This window comes from Protopterus annectens, chromosome 5.part1 (genome assembly GCF_019279795.1).
Source record: "Protopterus annectens isolate FY-2018-M chromosome 5.part1, PAN1.0, whole genome shotgun sequence".
Lineage (NCBI taxonomy): Eukaryota > Metazoa > Chordata > Ceratodontiformes > Protopteridae > Protopterus > Protopterus annectens.
The window spans coordinates 95563727-95582030 of NC_056736.1; the positions used below are offsets into that span (position 1 = coordinate 95563727).

Genomic DNA, 18304 nt, shown 5'->3' on the forward strand with positions numbered 1-18304 from the left:
TTGATCCTCATTGCTCCTTACTGGCCTCGTCAGGTTTTGGTTCCTCTTTCTCGGGCCTCTTCTCCTAGGCGATCCTTGGATTCTGGACCCAGTTCCAGATCTCTTGACTCACGTCAGGCTCGCTTTACCTCTCCTTACACACCCTCAATTTGACAGCGTGGCTGCTCCAGTTCCATCCCTAGTCAGGCTTCATGATTTCTCACCCTCCGTGACTCATATTAATTACCTCCTTTTATAAATCTTCCACTAGAAGACTATATTCCAGTAAATGGAGGAGATTCTCTATCTGGGCAGAGAAAATGAATGTTGACCCTTACACCGCCTCCAGTCCAGTGGTTTTGGAATTTCTGTCTGAGCTTTTCCAACAGGGATCTGCGGCTGCCACTATCCGAGTTCAGTTGGCAGCGATTTCAAATTTTCATCTAGGCTTTCAAGATTCTAATCTGATGTCACATAGGCTGTGCAAAACTTTCCTTAAAGGTGCCACTTTAAGATGCCCCTTACAAGAACCTGTTGCTTCATGGGATTTAAATTTTGTGTTATCCACATCGACTTCTCCACCCTTTGAGCCTTTTCATTCATCCCCTTTGAGATTACTGTCTTGGAAGACTTTTCTGGTGGCTATTACACCGACCAGACGGGTGTCAGAGTTATAAGCATTGTCTGTAAAACCCCCTTATCTGATTTTTCACAAAGACAGAGTGTCTCTTCATACTAATCCTTCCTTTGTCCCCAAGGTCTGTTCCCATGCCACTTTGAATCAATCCATAGAACTCCCGGTGTTCTTTCCAAATCATTCCAACGCAGCTGAATACCGGTTCCATCAGTTGGATGTCCATAGACAGTTATGTTTTTATTTGCTCCAGACTAAGGAAATCAGATCAATTATTAATGTCCTTCTCCGAATCCAGGTCAGGTTTGCCAGTTTCTAAAGTATTGCTCTCAAATTGGATTTCTAGCTGTATAGCTTACGTTTACAACTCTGAAGGTAGACCTTTACTCTTTAAAATCAAGGCTCATTCTATGAGATCTCCGTGTACCTCTGCAGCCTTTCAAGCCAGGGTCCCACTTGATAATGTTTGTGCAGCAGGAACTTGGGCTACCCCTCACACTTTTAGTACTCATTACAAATTGGACTTAATCTCCAGGGGTAGAGCATCCTTTGGTTCCACTGTACTCAGGAGTATTTTTCCTTGAGCAACCCAAGAATAAGATGCTAGGGACGCTGTCCCATATGTAAGAATGAAGGTGATATAGGACAACAGAACATAAAGAAGTTATGTACTCACCATAACGTTCCATGTTTGTAGTCCATCTCGCCCTTTATTCTTATGAACCCACCCTCCTACCCCCATCCTGAAAGTACCCGCAGACAGAAAAATATTATCATTATTTTATGGAGACCTTTTAGTATTGGCTTCTTTCTGTATGTTTGTTATTATTTCTCCTAGTTAGCAGCAAACAAGATTTGGGGATTGTACTGGTGCACCATGGGATACCTACCTAGCCACATGCCAACTAGAAGACTTCCAGCTTGTAAATAGGCTGAGTCGGAGCCAAGGATTGGCTCCGATCCCACGTGTAAGAATGAAGGGTGAGATGGACAACAAACATGGAACGTTATGGTGAATACATAACTTCTTTTTCAGTACTAGTCAGAAAATTAAAAAAAAAACATTTTTTGCTGCATGGCCTTCAGTTCTTCATTTGAGATTCCTTTGTATGGTAAATAAAAATGTCTCTGTGTAGTTCCACTCGCCCCAATATACAGCCTCATACATTGTGCAAGTGTGAAAAGGTTCCAAATTCTGTTTTATTTTTTTAACGTAATGGATTTCTTTGTTCTACATCCCTGTTGACCATGAAGTCTTCCAAACTGCCCAGAGGTGAGGTCCATATGGTGTATTTGTTCCTTGTAGGAGTGGCAGGCAGAAGTGGTATTATTATACGCCTCAAGGAATCTGGTAGTTTCTGTGGAAGTCCTAACTGTTCCCACTGTACATGCACAGTTCATGATGCAGAGTCTGGCATGTAATCGCCCATAGCAAGGACTTGTCATTTGTTTTTGTGAGTGCCATAAGCACACTGATGTCCTTGCTCCACTCCCAGCAAGTGGACTCTTAAAAAGAGAGTGCACCCCTGGAAATATGGAACCCATCCTCCTCATAACAGAGAGATGAAAGTGTATTGCCTTACTTCTCTCAGTCCCTTCACAATTTTCTAACAGAACCCAGGTTGCTGGGTCACAGTTAGGGATTCATCCACCTTTGCCATGAAGTTAGCAGTGGTGTGGATTGCTGTATCTTGCAAATGTAATTTTCTTTTATTTTTTTGCTTTATCAGATATAACGTGTGTAATCTTTGGGTCCACTTCACATGACTGCGTCTCAAAATACTGAATTTCATTTGACTGAGACTACAATACCTAATTTTTAAAATACTGAAAACTCATTTGACTGAGTCTCATTATACTGAAAGCTTACAATCTTAAGCCATAGATGTGTTGTGCGTTTCCCTTCACCTGTGACTTGCTTGTGATAAAAAACATTATTGTAAATTAAAGTGCCAACTGTCAGAATACCGATAGCAGCGTAGAAAGTGGTGTTGTGTTTCTAAATGTACACATTTATGGAAAATATCTGCTGAATGTTTCATGTACTTCTGGCAGTAGTGGCAGTGTGCGCACAGTACTATAAGGTAAGTAAAAGGTATATGCCCTTTTCCCCACTGTAGTACGATCCTGGAGTTGATATATATATATATATATATATATATATATATATATTGGGGTGTGTGAGGGCATAGCCCCACACATAATTTGGTTTTAGATTGTCCAGTTTCTGTTAAGAGGACAAGTAAGTAGTTTTTAAGTTTCAGAAAGAGTCGCTGGTGTTGTAAGTGTGCATGTCTGTCGCTTAAAATTCGTTATTTTGAAATTCAACACGATAATGACCCCAAGAGAAAAGAGGCAAACACAACTGCGTTGGGGTGAGAAAACAAATAACTGTTTAATTCTTAAAAAGCTGTGTGTCTTTTCTCTCTGTCAATCAATGCTTTATCAGAATGTGGAAAGAGACTCAGACATATGTAAGCCCCTTCTTTTTTGTGAGAGTAAGTAATATGTAGATGGAGCAAGCAAAAACAATAAAAACAAGAAGTTTGTTTCTAGTTTCTCTTTGTTTATAATGAACATCACCAATTTATTGTTATTAAATTGTAATATTTATAAAGTGGAATTCTTAGATGAATAACAAGGGCGGTCTAATTTCAAACCATTTGAGTTATTCCACTATAACTGGTACTGCTTTTTGAAACAGGCCCTTGTGTACTAGCATGCAGACAGTCTGAATGCTGAACATTTTACTGTGGTTTTCATGGAAGAAATGGTGTAAAATCAGTGGAAGAGGGATAACAAATGTAAGAAAATGGAGTATAGATGTCAGTATCTTTATTGGAATGGAGTGATGGGGAATGTGTATAGAAGAGCCAGCAGGAAGGAGTTATGACAGTTACTAGTTGAAACCAGATCAGAAACTGACTGCTGCTTATTTTTATCAGTGTTTCTGTTTTATTTTAATGCCCCATCTTTCTTTTTTCCTAGGTACATCCTGCAGACGAAGAAATCTTTTTTCCAGTCCTCTGTCTCTGACTCCCCCTTATAGTCCCGTCATGCGTCTCAGCTGTTATAGTAGTGGCTTCAGCTCTCCTAGCAACCTAAGGTCCGCTAAGCACATATTAACACCAGAATGGACAGGTATTGTATATTGTGTTGTTTTTCCTATGAAGTTTTCATATAAGTGTCATGACGGTTTGGCTAATTCAGTATCATCATTTTTTTCTAGTATGTTTGTCAAAAATACACTAACTTAAAAATATTTGACATGCTTAAGGAGAATTGCATACTATTTTCACTCATTTTAGTTAGCTCACTGTCTCTTTTTATGATTTTTCTCAACATGTGGCTCCCTTTTTACCTTTCTTCCTTGATAAGATGAGATTTACGTTAGTGTTCTGGGTTTAAAGTGACCTGTTTAGTCTATTCTCAGCTATCTTTGCAGAAGGTGTTTGCATGTGCAGCATTAGATGCTCTTTGGATAAACTATGGGCAAAAATCACATTCTCTACAAAATAATTATATTTAACCCAAGGACTATGGAGAGTTATCCAAAACATTTTGCTCATGCTACTTCACATTTTGGCATCTTATTCCCTACTGTCTAGAAAGAAATGTTTCTGCTAAACAGTTTGACATATTCTAATCTAATTTTTAGATAATGATAAAGATGTATGATACAGCTGCAAATGAATGTTTGGTTGTGTTTCAATGGATAACTGACTATACTTTATGTGACAAAGGGAGAGACTGCCAGCCCAGCTATCTGGAATTTTGTAAATAATTATAAGCAATTTGTGAATATCAACATGATTCATACAAGATGATTGTGTTACACATGACATACAGTTCTAATACATTTGTATGTCATGTGTATGTCATAGTGTATGCACTATTGTAACTGTTTAAATGTATATTTTAACAGTGTAAATTGGAAATTGGAATACGGGAGGTTAACGTCAGAAAAATAGATGAAATTAAATTACTTTATGGCTATGCAATAAAAGATGCTATCTTTCAATTTCAGTGCTGCAAGGAAACACAATGCCTATACTAGGGAGCTTTCTGTATTGTCTTTAAGATGAAATAATTACTAGTTTTGAAATGTGAAAGGATGCAATAGTTTTATGACTTCCACCATCTGCCTGAGATCTGAGGTCTATATATTTTCACAGGTAGATGCTAAATGCTACCAGCTGCCATCAAGGGTTGTTTTGGGCCTGGGGACTAGAAGTCAGATGACAAGAAATGGTATAATTCTGCAAGCTAGCCCAGCAACAATATTTGAGATATTAATTTGAGAACTCCCTGAGAGAGATGCAGCATTCTGTATGCTGTCTTTGAACTGACCACATCTGCCTTGAGCTATAGTAAGCAAGTTTATTGGGTATAGTAATTCTCTTAGATTCAGGTAGGAATATAATGAAGCATAGTTTAGATGATTTTCTTTCTTTATTTGAGACTGTCCTGAAATGTTGTTTTAAATATTTCCTGTGGTTTTCAATTCTGAAGTCACTGTACATATGTATTTAGTATTGTTTTGTTCTTTTATTATTTATTATTAATTATATTTAAATCTTTCATTGTGGCTGATCTTAGTAGAGCTGTTTAAGTTCTGAGAGTACTTGCATATTTATTTGGTGATACTGTGTAGGCTACTCCTAACAACCTTGCTCTTGGTCAAACTACCATTTGTATCAATAGTAACATTACACAGTAAGATTGGACACCCTTTGTTAAGGGCCTTAAAGTAGCTGATAAGGAGCTGTCTGGTGGCAGTGATAACTACCTTATAATCAGGGCAAAAAGGGGCATAGCTAGTAAACCTGTGCCAGCATTTCCAATGTGTGTGTGTGTGTGTGTGTGTGTGTGTGTGTGTGTGTGTGTGCACGTGCGCGCATGTAAATCAAACCTCAGAGTCTGACTTGTCAACTGCTTGGCCAAGGACACGAAGCACTGGTTGGACAGAGAGGGTTCTGGAGGTCTTGGTTTGGTCACTCAGCTGAGATCTCAACTCTATAGCTGTGCCAGTGGGGAGTCATATGGTGGATCTGGAGAAAGAGGGAGAAACCAGCCCAGGACTGATTGTAGTCTCTGTATGCTCTTAAGGGAAATTGCACTTGATGCAGAGAGCTGCATCTGGAAATACTGTGTGTGTACCTTGTCATCCTCCCAGTGTATGTACCCCACTGTTGCCAATATTGAGGATGGAGGCTCCTTGATTACTGGTCCAGTGGTGGGTCATCACAATTTAATTAAAAATCCTCATTTTGTGTAATTAATTTTTTTTCCACCACAACCCTAAAGATATTGAAAACTTCCCTTTTATAGAACACTGTATAGCTTGAGGTCTAATGTAATGAAAAGAAAACTTTCAAAGCATTAACATATTTTGTCAGCATTAACAAAACTGACAGGTTCACATTTGTTTTAAAATAAATTCTTTGGAAATAGGTTCATAGGTGTGTACAAGCATAACCCATAGAAGTGCCCTGGCATCGTGCCGCCCGACATTAGTTCCCAGTGCCTCTATCAAGTAGAGCCACTGGAGTGATCCCCGGGGTGAACTTTGTATTTCCCATCTAGTTATCAAGATTTTTCTTGAAGAGGGCAAGTGAGGTGCTCTGCTTGACATGTATGGGAAGTCTATTCCAGAGTATGGGCAGTCTCTGTGTTATGAACCTGTCGCTCCAGCATGTTCTGTTGATTGTGGTAATGAGGATGAGGTCTCTGGAGCGTGTGGTGTGGAGGGATTGGGATTTCTTTAGCTGTAGCATTTCTAACAGAGCTGGGTCAGACATGGCTTTGTAAGTCAAGCAGAGATCACCTCTTAGTAGGTGATACAAGACAGAGAATAGCTGGAGTTTTTTTTGAGTCTGTCCATTTACGACATGTGTTTAAGGCCTAGGGTCCTCTTTGTGAGGTACTTTTGTGGCCTTTCCAGCTATTGCATGTGTCTAGTGAGGTACATGCCAAGTGGGGCATTATACTAGATGACTGGCCTAATGAGGAAAGAGTAGAGAGAGATGATGACCTCTTTCTTCCTTGATGCAAAACCCTTAGTAATGAGATGTGCCATGTAGAAGGACTTTCTGACCACAGTAGCAATGGGGTGATTGAAGGAGAGGTTGCTTTCAACCTGTGTCCCCAGATCTCTTATAACGCCTTCAGTGTTCAGTGGGCCCCCATCAGTGTGGTAGTTAGTGGGAACTGAGTTTTTCCCAAAGGTGATGACAAGGCATTTTTTGGCATTAAGCTTAAGGCCATGGTTTGACACCAGTCATTGGTCTTAGTGAGGCCTTTCTGTAGGACGTCTACATCACTTTGGGAGTTAATGGCTCCCAGCTTGCAGTCGTCTGCAAACTTGGTCAGCCAGAGTCCCTCCGTGTTAACCTGGAATTCTGAGAAGTAGATGCCAAACAGGAGAGGACCCAGGACTGATCCCTGTGGGACTCCACTTCTGACTGGTCGGCAGTCTGATTTGGAGTCCACTACTTTCACACTATGGGTTCTATCTGTGAGCCAATTTGCAACCCACCTAGTGATACAGGATTTGATGCCTAGTTTGGTGAGTTTAACAAAAATTCTTGAGTGGGGAATGGTATCAAGGCCTTGGCCAGATCGAGGTAGGCTGTATGAACTGCCTTGCCCTCATCCACAGCTCTGGTGACTGACTCAAAGAAGTCAACCAGGTTGAGCAAGCATGATTTACCTTTCACAAAACCAAATTGCGTAGGATTTAGAGTTTGGATATTCCCTATATCCTTGTTAATTAGGTCCATGATTATGTACTCCATAGCCTTACATATCAGACTTGTCAGTTTAATGGGGCGATAATTCCCAGGGTCTGTTATGCAGAGGGATGAATGTAGCAGTGTGTCATTAGGTAAGGACAAAGCCTGAGGTGAGGCTGTAATTTGACAAGGCACACAGATGTGGTGCCAGTTCACTTTGTAGTTCATGTAGAACACATCCAGGGATGTTGTTGGGTCCCATGGAAGCTGTATTCTTGGCCTTGGACAATGCAGCTTTAACCTGTGCTGCAGTAATGCTGGGTGTCTGGCATTCCTCTGGTATTGTGATTGGTCCTGGGAGGGGGGGGGGTTTAAAGTTGGCACTTAATCTGTATGCCAGTATGTTGGCTCAGTGTAGGAGGTACCATTGTGCAGTAACTCAGAGCAAACCTGGGTATTGCCGTGGAGATTTTTGATACAACTATAGAAGGCTTTGTGGTTGTTTTTAATGTCTGCTGCAATTCTGCCTTCATAGCTGGCTTTAGAGGTTTTGATGAGGGATCTCAACTTTTTGTTGAGGCTAATAAGGGAGTTTTTCTAGTCTTGGGACTTCACCTTTTTCTGCAACAGTTTCTTCCTTCTGTTGTAGAGTTTATTAATGGCAGGTGACCACCAGATCGGCTTCCTTTTTTTGGAGGACAGCATCTTGGCTCTGTTGGGTATGGCTAGTTCCATGCATTTATTTACGTGTTCATACAGTGCACTGGTGTATGATTAGGCAGTCATGCATCTATTTTCCATTGACATGGGTGCCGTGAAGTTAACCACCTCTGTTTTTAGGAGCCCAAAGTCAGCTTTGGAGAAGATTTTCATGGTGGTGATCTTTGCGGGGGGTGGGGTGTGAGATGTGGATTTCCGTGGTAATTAGTTTGTGGTCGGATCTAACCAGGGAGGAACTGACTGTTGGTGTAGAGCAATGGTTGCCCATGTTAGTAATAACCAGGTCAAGTATGTTACTTCCTCTAATGGAGGTAAAAATGATCTGGTCTAGGGCATTGGACATGATGAATTCCAGGAAGGGTTGGGCCATTGTATTGGTGCATGAGTAGCTTTCCCAGTTGCTGGAGGGGTAATTGAAGTCACCTAGTATGAGAGTGTTGGGTTGGACCCTAATAATTTCCAGGGTGCTTAGGAACGTGGAGTGAGAGTCTTGAGATATGGTTGGGGACCTATAGCAGGCTACGACCTGAATCGCTGTCTTACCCAATGTTTGTTGTACCTGAAGTATTTCAGATGTGTTATGCTGGCTGCTAGTCTGGGGGTGTGCATATCCTTTATGAATATGGAGACACCCCTGCCTTTCGAGCTTCAGTCCATGTTCTGTGGCTGAAAGGTGTGGAATGAGTTATAGCCTGGTAGTGCAGGGTTGCTTTCTGCTGCTTTAAACCAGGTCTCTGTTACAGCACAAATGTTGATGTTCTCCATTTTGAGGAGTGCTTCGAGCAAGTGCATCTTGAGATTTAGACCTTTAGTGTTGAGCAGCATGACCCCTCAGATTACATTTTTTAATGGCTGTTACAGTGGCAATTTGGTCTTTGGAACATCGCCTAAAAAGGCACTATAGGGGTGGCAAGAGCTTTAGCCAGTATCCGGAAACCCAGGGTTAACAGATGCAGGCCATCTCTGGCAAAGCATCGAGGTCTGTCAGTCATGTCATCCCAAGCAGACAGATACTGGATCCCATTAGAATGACACCAGAAACTTAGCCAATTGTTGAGGTCAGTCATTTTCTACTTGTACTGCGGTATCATTCTGGGCGATGGTAGGATGCTACTCAGGGCTAGGGTCATACCTGCCTGGGCCACATAATCTGAGAGCTCCTCTGTGTCTCTTTTCATGTAGTCCAGGGAGATGCGTCTCAGGTCATTCACATCCACATGGACAGTAACAGAGTCATGCTTGTACTTGTTGTGGAGCGACCTGAGTGCGTGTGTTATGTGTGGGAGTATCTGGCGGCCGTTTTAATCTAGAGATGGCCATCCCTACAGTGGGCCATATTTCAGCAATATTTCAAGATTTCTTCTAAAGTTTTCAATGGAGTGCAGTGGGCTAAACAGCTGTATACCATGTATAGGCATGTGCCTTTTGTCTTATGTCTGAAGGAATGCAGTTATTCTCTTCAGCCACTCAACAGAATTCTATACAGGCAGTAGACCCCAAGTAACTTCCAATTGTTGCAGGTACTGCAAATAAAATTGTTCTATTTTTGTCAAACAATACTTTAAATAGGACAGCAACTCCTGCTTGAAAATTACAGTATTGTAGCTAGAGAACTGAATGAAGTAATTAATGTGACTTTAAGCTATACATAATCAGGGAGGATGCAATAGTGAAGATTTCCTACTGCAGTTAGAAGCTTCCAAAGTTTGCTAATCAGATGGAAGGAATCCGTGCGTTGTTAGATATCAGAATGCTAATTTAAAAAAAAAATCAGACAAAAAAAGACATCAGTATCTATTTATGTATGCATTTATATACAGAATGTATTATATACATCCCTAAGTCAAGTTCTATATGACTTGGGTAGAAAAAGCAGGGAATGTGGCTTCAGACAAGACGGCTTAATGTAAGATTCTTAGTGGTTCCTGAACAATTTTGTAATACATTTCCACATGCTACAACAGTTGCAAGTGTTTTGCTGGAGTTTTCTACAGCTGTACATGATGTCTCCGTTTTTAAGGTGAAACTTGATGTGGTACGTAGGCTTGTTTTTCCTTGATCTTGTTAAAAATGTCACTTTTATTTTTTTCTCTCTCTCTCTCTCTCTCTTTCTCTTTGAAAGAAACTTGTACACAAACTTGTTAAGTGTCCACTATTTTTTTTCTCTCTTTGGAAGAAATGTGCTTTTTTCTCTTTGTTTGGAAGGAATTTTGTATTTTAAAATGCAGTATGACAGAGTGGTTTCTTCTTTCAGCAATCTCTACAGATTTCTTCTAGAAGTATCCACTTCAGTTGTTCATTAGCTGAAAGCCTTTGGACAAATTTGTACAACCTTATGGCAGAATGGAATAAGGGCCAAATTCAATGCTAATGGCAACTTGCAGGTTATCAGGACATGATTGTCTTTTATAAGAGTATATAATCACTAAGTCGATTGCATTGTGTGCGATTAACATATGTGTGTAAATCAGGTAGCAGAACCATTAGTGCGAGTATTATATTGTCGAACCTTACAATAGCAAACAGCCGCTATAGCAAGGTTTGACAGTGTAGTGCAGATCGCACTGTAGTGGGGATTGGGAAATGTACCCTTTCCTCAGTGTAGTGCGATCTTGGAGTTTGTATATACAAGTGTGTGTGTGTGTGTGTGTGTGTGTGTGTGTGTGTGTGTGTGTGTGTGGGGGTGCAGCTCACCCACATGGGGGGTTCCGGGAGGACTTGCCCCCTTCAAAACATGTTAAAATATGTTTAGCAGCTATGAGCATTTCAGTGAAGTTGAAATGTTTGACATTCGACTACACTGAAATGCTCATTTCGCCATTTACTGTGGTCAGTGTTGTGATTTCCGAACATTTTTTTCGGATATCTGCACTTTCGGCCACAGTAGTGTCGAACATGTGATAAGTAAACCTTTTATAAGTTTATAGGTTCATAAGTGTTTACTAGACTATTGATTTGTGAATCCCATATTAATTATTAGCCTTATATGTTGGAGTATGAATCTCCAAATATGAACTGCACATGTTGGTTAACCCAATGCAGAAGAACAACTCTGAGGCCTTAGTGTGTTCCCTAGCACTTTCTCTAAAGAGTCTTGGAAGCTCCTTTCACCAAGATGGACTCGTATTTCTTATTTATTATCATCATTATTATTGTTGCTATTATCATCATCATTATTATTATTTGCATATGTTTTTGTTTTGTTTTTCTATAATTCTGTTTTTGCTTTACTGTGAAGTTTAAACGTTATTTTTGTCCTGTGGAGGGTGTGGCATGGGTTTCTTCTTGCTACCACTGGGAAAATGTGCTTGTTGAAATAAAAATTGCTGCTGTTAATGTAAAGGAAATTGGAAATGTAATATTTTCATATTAGGTTCAATCTATGCAAACTTTATGAGGTATAGAGGTTTTTATCACTGTTAAGTTGCAGTTTCTTCAGGTGAATGATGTAATGTTGGCGGAAGATTTTAATGTGCATCTCTTATAATGCAATATGGAAATGGAGTGTGGGAACATTAAGAGACTTCATATTTATTATACAATGCCTCCTCTAAAACGTGCACGCTGATTGGCCAGCCCAACCAGCGTGCCCGTTGTAAATCCCTCAATATACTAACGGAAAAAGGTCCGGTCGCCCGGACTTTTTCCGTTAGTATAAAACACTGTCTCGCTATGTTAAAAGAGTTTAACATAGCGACACATGTTTATAAAAAGCAACGCAGATCTCCGTTGCTTTTTTTAAAGCTGTCTCGCTATGTTAAACTCCTTTAACATAGCGACACAGTGTGTAAAAAGCAACGGAGATCTTGCAATCTCCGTTGCTTTTTTTTTAACCTGTCTCGCTATGTTAAACCCATTTAACATAGCGAGACAGTAAAAAGCAACGGAGATCTTGCGTTCTCCGTTGCTTTTGCCCACAGCTCTGATGTACTGCGTAGGCATGCGCAGTACATCAGAACTGCCGCGGAACACCAGACAGCTGCGGAAGGGCAGCAAAGAGGCATTATACAATGCCATTATTTAAGAAAAGTAATTATTTCTTTTCTTAAATAATGTCATTAATATAATAACTCATTCTGGGTGTGGGTAATGCTGGATTTACCCACGGTTGTCTTTGTTTGGTCCTCGGCTTAGCCTTGGGACCAAACCACGCCAACCGTGGGTAAATCCAGCATTACCCACACCCAGGCGTGGGTTATTGCTATAATAATTACTTTCCAAATTTATCAAAAAATGATGTTGTCTACAGGCCAGGGCCTTACTCACTTAGATTTAAAAACAAAAAGTTAGCCATTCTGTTTTTTTTTTCTGTTCTTAGATAAGTGCCAGCAATTTAAACTTTATCCAAGGTTTCCTTTTAATATTTCTTTAATATTCTCACAGTTACATATGTATAACACAGGCAATAGATATCATCCTAGAATTTCTGTTAAGGTATATGGAATGTATTATATGACAGTTGGTAAAAAATTAAAATGTTATTGAGAGGGACATAAAAATAATTTTTCTCATTTCTTTGCAAATTGACAGAATTTGAAACCTGCACTGTTAGCTGTTTAATATAGTTCACTTACAGGATGAGATTAGAACAGCATACACAACTGTATACCTTTCTTAGACAATTAACTGATGCAGAAAAACTTGTGTCAGTAAATTATGATAAATATATTCAGAGATATAAAGAATTTCTGAATGAGGTCTCATTTGTTTTGACTGAACGGTATGCAGAAGCAATATTTTCTTAGAAAAATCGTTAAATCTGTATGCTGAACAGGATGAATTTCTTACAAAAAGTTTTCAGCATAGTCATGTTCAGCTGATCAAAGTGAAGGAACATTGATATGAGAGATTATTTAGGCCTTTGCAAGGTTTGGTAATCAGATTTATAATCCTCCTGACAATCTGTATAACAAGCACCTTGATTTTTTTAATGTTAATATGGTAGAATAAAACATATTTTCACATGTCCTATTTAAATCTAGATATTTTTTGCAGCAGTGTTTTGTTTTTGTCTAAAAGGAACAGCCTTGGCCCAGCCATACTCCTCAACGTGTTTTATAAAAATACTTTGCCAGTTACTCTTGTAGGACTTGTGTAGACAATGCATTCGTTTTTTTTTCCTTTATATTTGCAGTATACCTTGTAAATGTTCCTGTTTGTGATTGTTTCTAGTTTATTATTAGAGATCTTGTATGATAAATCCTGATCTGTTTCGATGTGTGTTGCTTTTACTACAGCTATCTTTCTTAGATTTTTTGATATGTTCCTTTTTCTTTTCTTTTTTTTTTTTTTTTTTGAAAAATCTCTCTATTAACAAATTTTGGTACTTAACGTATTATCGCAGCCAGATTTTTGCGATAATATGGCTTGCTTCCCAGTGTGTGACTGTAACCCTGAATGTATGCAGAATCATACAGGGAATGTTATCTGTAAAAAAAAAAAAAAAAAAAAAAAAAAAAAACACTTTGTTGAGGTAGGAATAGTGTAGTACTTGAAAAATGACTGCTTGTTTGAACCTATGCCATTTCCCGACATCATGTCCGTCATAGTGCTTTTCCAAGTCCTGTTATGTGTGCACGCAACACAGCAGAGCCGCATCTGCAGCATATATTCCCTTCCCCAGAACTAGCAGCCCAAAAGGGGTAAAAATCAACTGACAGTTCACACGCCATCCAAAAAGGGGGAGAAAGGTAACACCTACAGATGTGATTCATTTATTATTAAACACACACATCACAGAAAGCATGACACTCCGGGGGTGTGAAATTTTCATGTGAAAATGCAGAAACGCGAAAGACTGTTTCAGAAAAGTAAAACCTTACAACCTGCATATTTGCTACGGGGGAGAAAACCACCGAGATAGCTGGTAAAAATCTTTCAGATGACTAAAATAAAATTTGAGTACTGGCCATGAACATAAGGATGATATATTCCTGATTAACTTAGCCTATGTCGCACTTGTAATCAGGAAGGCAGGATCTGCCATGCGCTACATGCAGCAGTATGTAGTTCACTGGCAAAGTGAGACATGCCAGTCAGGACTCCAAAATTTGGCAGTTAGTCCTCTCCCTGCCACAAAACCATGTGTGCCACACTTTTACTTACTTACTCTCCCTTTTCCACCTTAATAGACCTGTTGTCTCAGACATGGGACTAAATTCGCAACCCCAAAAAACTGGTTGCGATAATACGTAAATACCCAAATTTTTAATATAATACGAAAAAAGATAATAAACATACAATAAGTCAATAGTACAAATAAAATGTATATACAATAAGTCAATAATGCAAATAAAATGTATATGACAAGTAACTATTTACAAATACGCCTTGTGTCCAAAGGAGAAAGAAAGACTGATAGAGTTAAGCTAGAATCTGGTCAAATAATGTGTCCTACTATTCAGTGAAGTGTGTGTGAAGTTTTTGAGTGTAAATTAAATATTTATGAGCAAGTAAGTGTTTGCTAGCTAGGTGTTTAAATCCATCCCATGAGAGTAGAGATCTGCCTTTCCAATTAAGTGTGATATAAAATTTGATTAGGTCAAAGAGTGTATTAAAATACATGTCTGTAATTTAGACAGTCCTGTGGGAGGGATATAGGGTGAATTTCCAAGACAGAGTTGTGTTCCATTTTCTCAATTTTTCTAGTAGTAGTATTTCTTGCCTTAATTTTCTCTATTAGATGCTTCCATGGTGGCAAGCAAGTTCTTCCTTCCCTTTGTTACTCTGCATTTTGTGGTAATACCTTATTTGTTATTAGTATATCTACCCAATATTATATTCTGCTTATTTCTTTTATATTAAATGAAATATCTTGAGTCCCATTTACTGTGTTCATTTGTTTTACCGGTCTTCTAATATTCTGTGCTTTATTCACTTTTTGTAGACTCTTATTTTCTTAATATGTCCAGCCACATCTATTAAAATTAGGCAGTCCTTCTCTTAGATACTCCTCTCTGATATCGCTTTCACACTTTTTTTCCTTGCTGTGTAGTTACTGGACTTTCATGCAAGTCTCCTGCAGAAACTTCAAAATTTTTTCTTCATGGCATGTGCTCTCTATAAATGTCTTGTCTATCTGTTGCACCATCTCCAAGGGATTCATTGACTCGTCACATTGTGGTACTGCCTGTATCAGTCTTCCCACCGTAAAACCTTAACTTCTCAGACGGTCTTTCGCTTCCAGTTCTATTTGTTGCTTTTCTGCCTCACTAAACATTTTGCTTTTCAGTACAGTTCCTTTTTCTTTTCTTTTATTGTTCTTTCCTTGCAAAATTTACCATGTCTGGACGTCGTTGTCTATATATAACTTCAAATATCTTTGAAACTGCAGTGGTCATATTGCTTAGTACAGCTTTTTGTCGGTTTACATTCAAAACCTGGAAACTGCATCGGTCGACTGGCATGTGGTCGAATGGCAGTTTTCAAATTGGCAGAATGTTGAACCAAAATGTATTGAGTACACTACAGCGAATGGGTAGCGTAGTTCAAGTATTTGGGTTAAACATTGTTTAGGGAGATAGTGGTTCAGTGAGGAACAGGGAATTAGCCCATTTCTTCACTGTAGTGCAATCTCAGAGTTTGTATATTTAATATGTAGGGGGTGTGGGGGGCGCAGGAAGGCTTAGCCCCCCTGAAAAACAGTAGAATTAATGTACTGTTGACTGTAGAGTGTAACGGTATGTTAATGTGCATAGCATGGGTGACTGATGTTACCTCCTGCTATGTCGAATACATTGAAGTACGGATATCAATGTATTCATTTTCGCCTTGGTAGCTGTTTTTAAATTCTGAATTCAGCATTTCGGGTCGACATTCTGACCGGTCGACTGAAGCGGATTTGGAATTTAAATAGTAAACCCTTTTTGACAGGTTGAGCTCTCCTTGTATTCCTTGGGATGATTTACTTGTAACTAGGGAAAATGTTGGATTCAGAATGGTGTATGCAGACTTTTTTTCATATGTAAAGTAGAAATAACTGGCTAATTTTGTTGAGTATTTTCGAACTTGGAGCTCTCTGCTTTCTGTGGTGTAATTATAATTGAATATGCCAAAGCCAGTCTATTAGGTATTTGCAAATCTTGATATACAATAGTATCCTATAATTTTAACTATCTCCTTCATTGTCAGTCAAGTTACAACAAGACTTTCATATTACAGAAGACTTGAAGTGAAAGCTGGAAGTGGGAATAGAAATAAATGGCATTTGTGGGAACAATACGTGCAGAATAATGTTCAGGAGAAAGACTCGTGTTTAAGAGAATGCAGGACTTGAACAATTTATATAATGTTAGAGTAAATGAAACTTGTTAAAAACATATTTACACTACCTGAAAACAGCAATGGAATGTTGTGGTTTGTTTTCTTTTTTATCATTATATGTGCAGCATGTCTTTGCATGTAATTATGGCCAAAGTAATCCTTTGTAAATGCTCACAGCTTCACCTTACCTGAAACTTGGCCAATATTTCAGAAGGGTTAGGATGCCCTGGCATGATACATCTATATAAATGAATGTCTGCATGGATTACAAAGGTTTCAATGGGTCTTGCTTAGAATATGCTGCTAAAAGTTCTGGCAGTCGTATATAAAGGGGTGATCATTTCGTACAGATATGTCAGTCCGGTGGAAAATATTTCATCACTTTATTTAGAATGTATAGGACTGGTCTGATTTCCTGTTTATTCAAGGATTTGTTGGCATGGGTGTCAGTATAAGTGGCTATGGAAATTCATGTGGTTGCATTATGCAGAATATAAAATAAGTGAACTAAAACTGCTGAAACATCTATTTAGCCTTTATTCATTGTGTGTCATTAAACATAAATGCTGGATAGCAGTAATTACAGATATTCAACAAAGGAAACCTCTTAAGATTTTTCTTCTTGCAGCTCTAGCAACAAATATAATTCTGTTATTTGAATGCAACCAACCTATGCCTAAAAACAAGGCCTTCCCATTGGCTACTTAGTGGTCTTATCTCTTAATGACTTTATAGGTTCATAGGTAAGTACTAGGCTAGTTGCCCTTGCAGTCCACTTTAAGCCTAACCAATTTTCATTTTGGTTCCTGAATGATCCTACCCTGTTTAGTGTTACATTGGCTTTACCCATCCAGTCGTCAATAATTAATTATTACCCTAGTGAAAATAATTGTGATCATACCATATATAATTTGAAGGGAACTATGCATGGGATAAAGCAGTTAGGAGATGCCTCTTTCCAGTACTGGGGCAGTCCTAATGTACATTTTCTGTTACCTATTCATAGATCCAAGCTGTGCTTAAATATGAACAGGGGTGAGCTTTGTTTTGAGTGGATGCTGAGTCTGTTGTGTGCAGTGGTATCTCTTGTGAGATGTACCTGTCCTTCCAAACCATTCTGTTGATTTTGAAGAGCTTTAGATCCCTGGACTGAGTATTTATGATACCAGTTTTCTTACCGATGTGCAGTAGGTCCATCAGTATTGGGTTGGAGGATGCCTTGTATGAGAGACACAGGTCACCTCTTAGCCTGTGGGATACTGATTATAGTGACAGGGATTTGAGGTAGCCCATGTAGGACATATTGTTTAGTCATTTTGTCCTTTTTGTAAGGTATCTATATACTTTACAGACATATAGGTGCCAACGGGAGCATTATACTCCATGATTGACCTAAAGAGGGCTGAGTAAAAGGGGACAATGACATCTTTAGATTATTCACAGTCCTAAGCTGTGCAATATAGAAGGACTTTCTTACAACAGTGGATACATGTTGGTGGAAGGTTAGGTCAGTGTGTCCAAATAAGTTCCCAAATGCTAAACTAATGGGTCAGTTCTCAGAGATGTATTATCAAAATAATTCCCCATGGTAGAAGACTTCTCAAGCGATACATTAATGCATTTTCTGTCATTTAGTTTCAGTCCATGATTCTGGCAACAGCTTTTTGTTTGGGACAAACATTCCTGCAGGATGGCCAAGTCATTTCGGAATTCAATAACTGTTCCTAGCTTGCAGTCATCTATAAACTGGTTCAGCCAGAACCCTTTGGTATTGAATTTTACTTCAGAGAAGTGGATGCCAAACAGGAGAGGTCCCGGCACTGAACCTACAGGGACGTCATTGGTGAAAGTCCTCTTTATGGAGGTTGCTTCTGCTGTTTTGATCTCCCGTGTCCTACGTCTGAGCCAGTTGGCACCCCAGTGGGTGATGTAAGGGTTTATTCCCAGTTCATTTAGCTCTTCTACTATGCAGGAG

At 39.1% G+C, this 18304-nt stretch overlaps 1 protein-coding gene across 2 annotated transcripts in view; it reads left to right on the forward strand.

Moving 5' to 3' along the window:
• The first annotated feature begins 3596 nt into the window (after positions 1-3596).
• The window catches only part of LOC122803337 (SLAIN motif-containing protein 1-like), a 359055-nt gene continuing 344347 nt past the window's right edge, over positions 3597-18304 (forward strand). For both annotated transcript variants that reach the window (XM_044072909.1, XM_044072910.1), the window contains exon 1: positions 3597-3754. In XM_044072909.1, the coding sequence (XP_043928844.1) occupies positions 3670-3754 (85 nt within the window). In that variant the 5' untranslated portion in view covers positions 3597-3669. The remainder of the gene's footprint in view (positions 3755-18304) is intronic.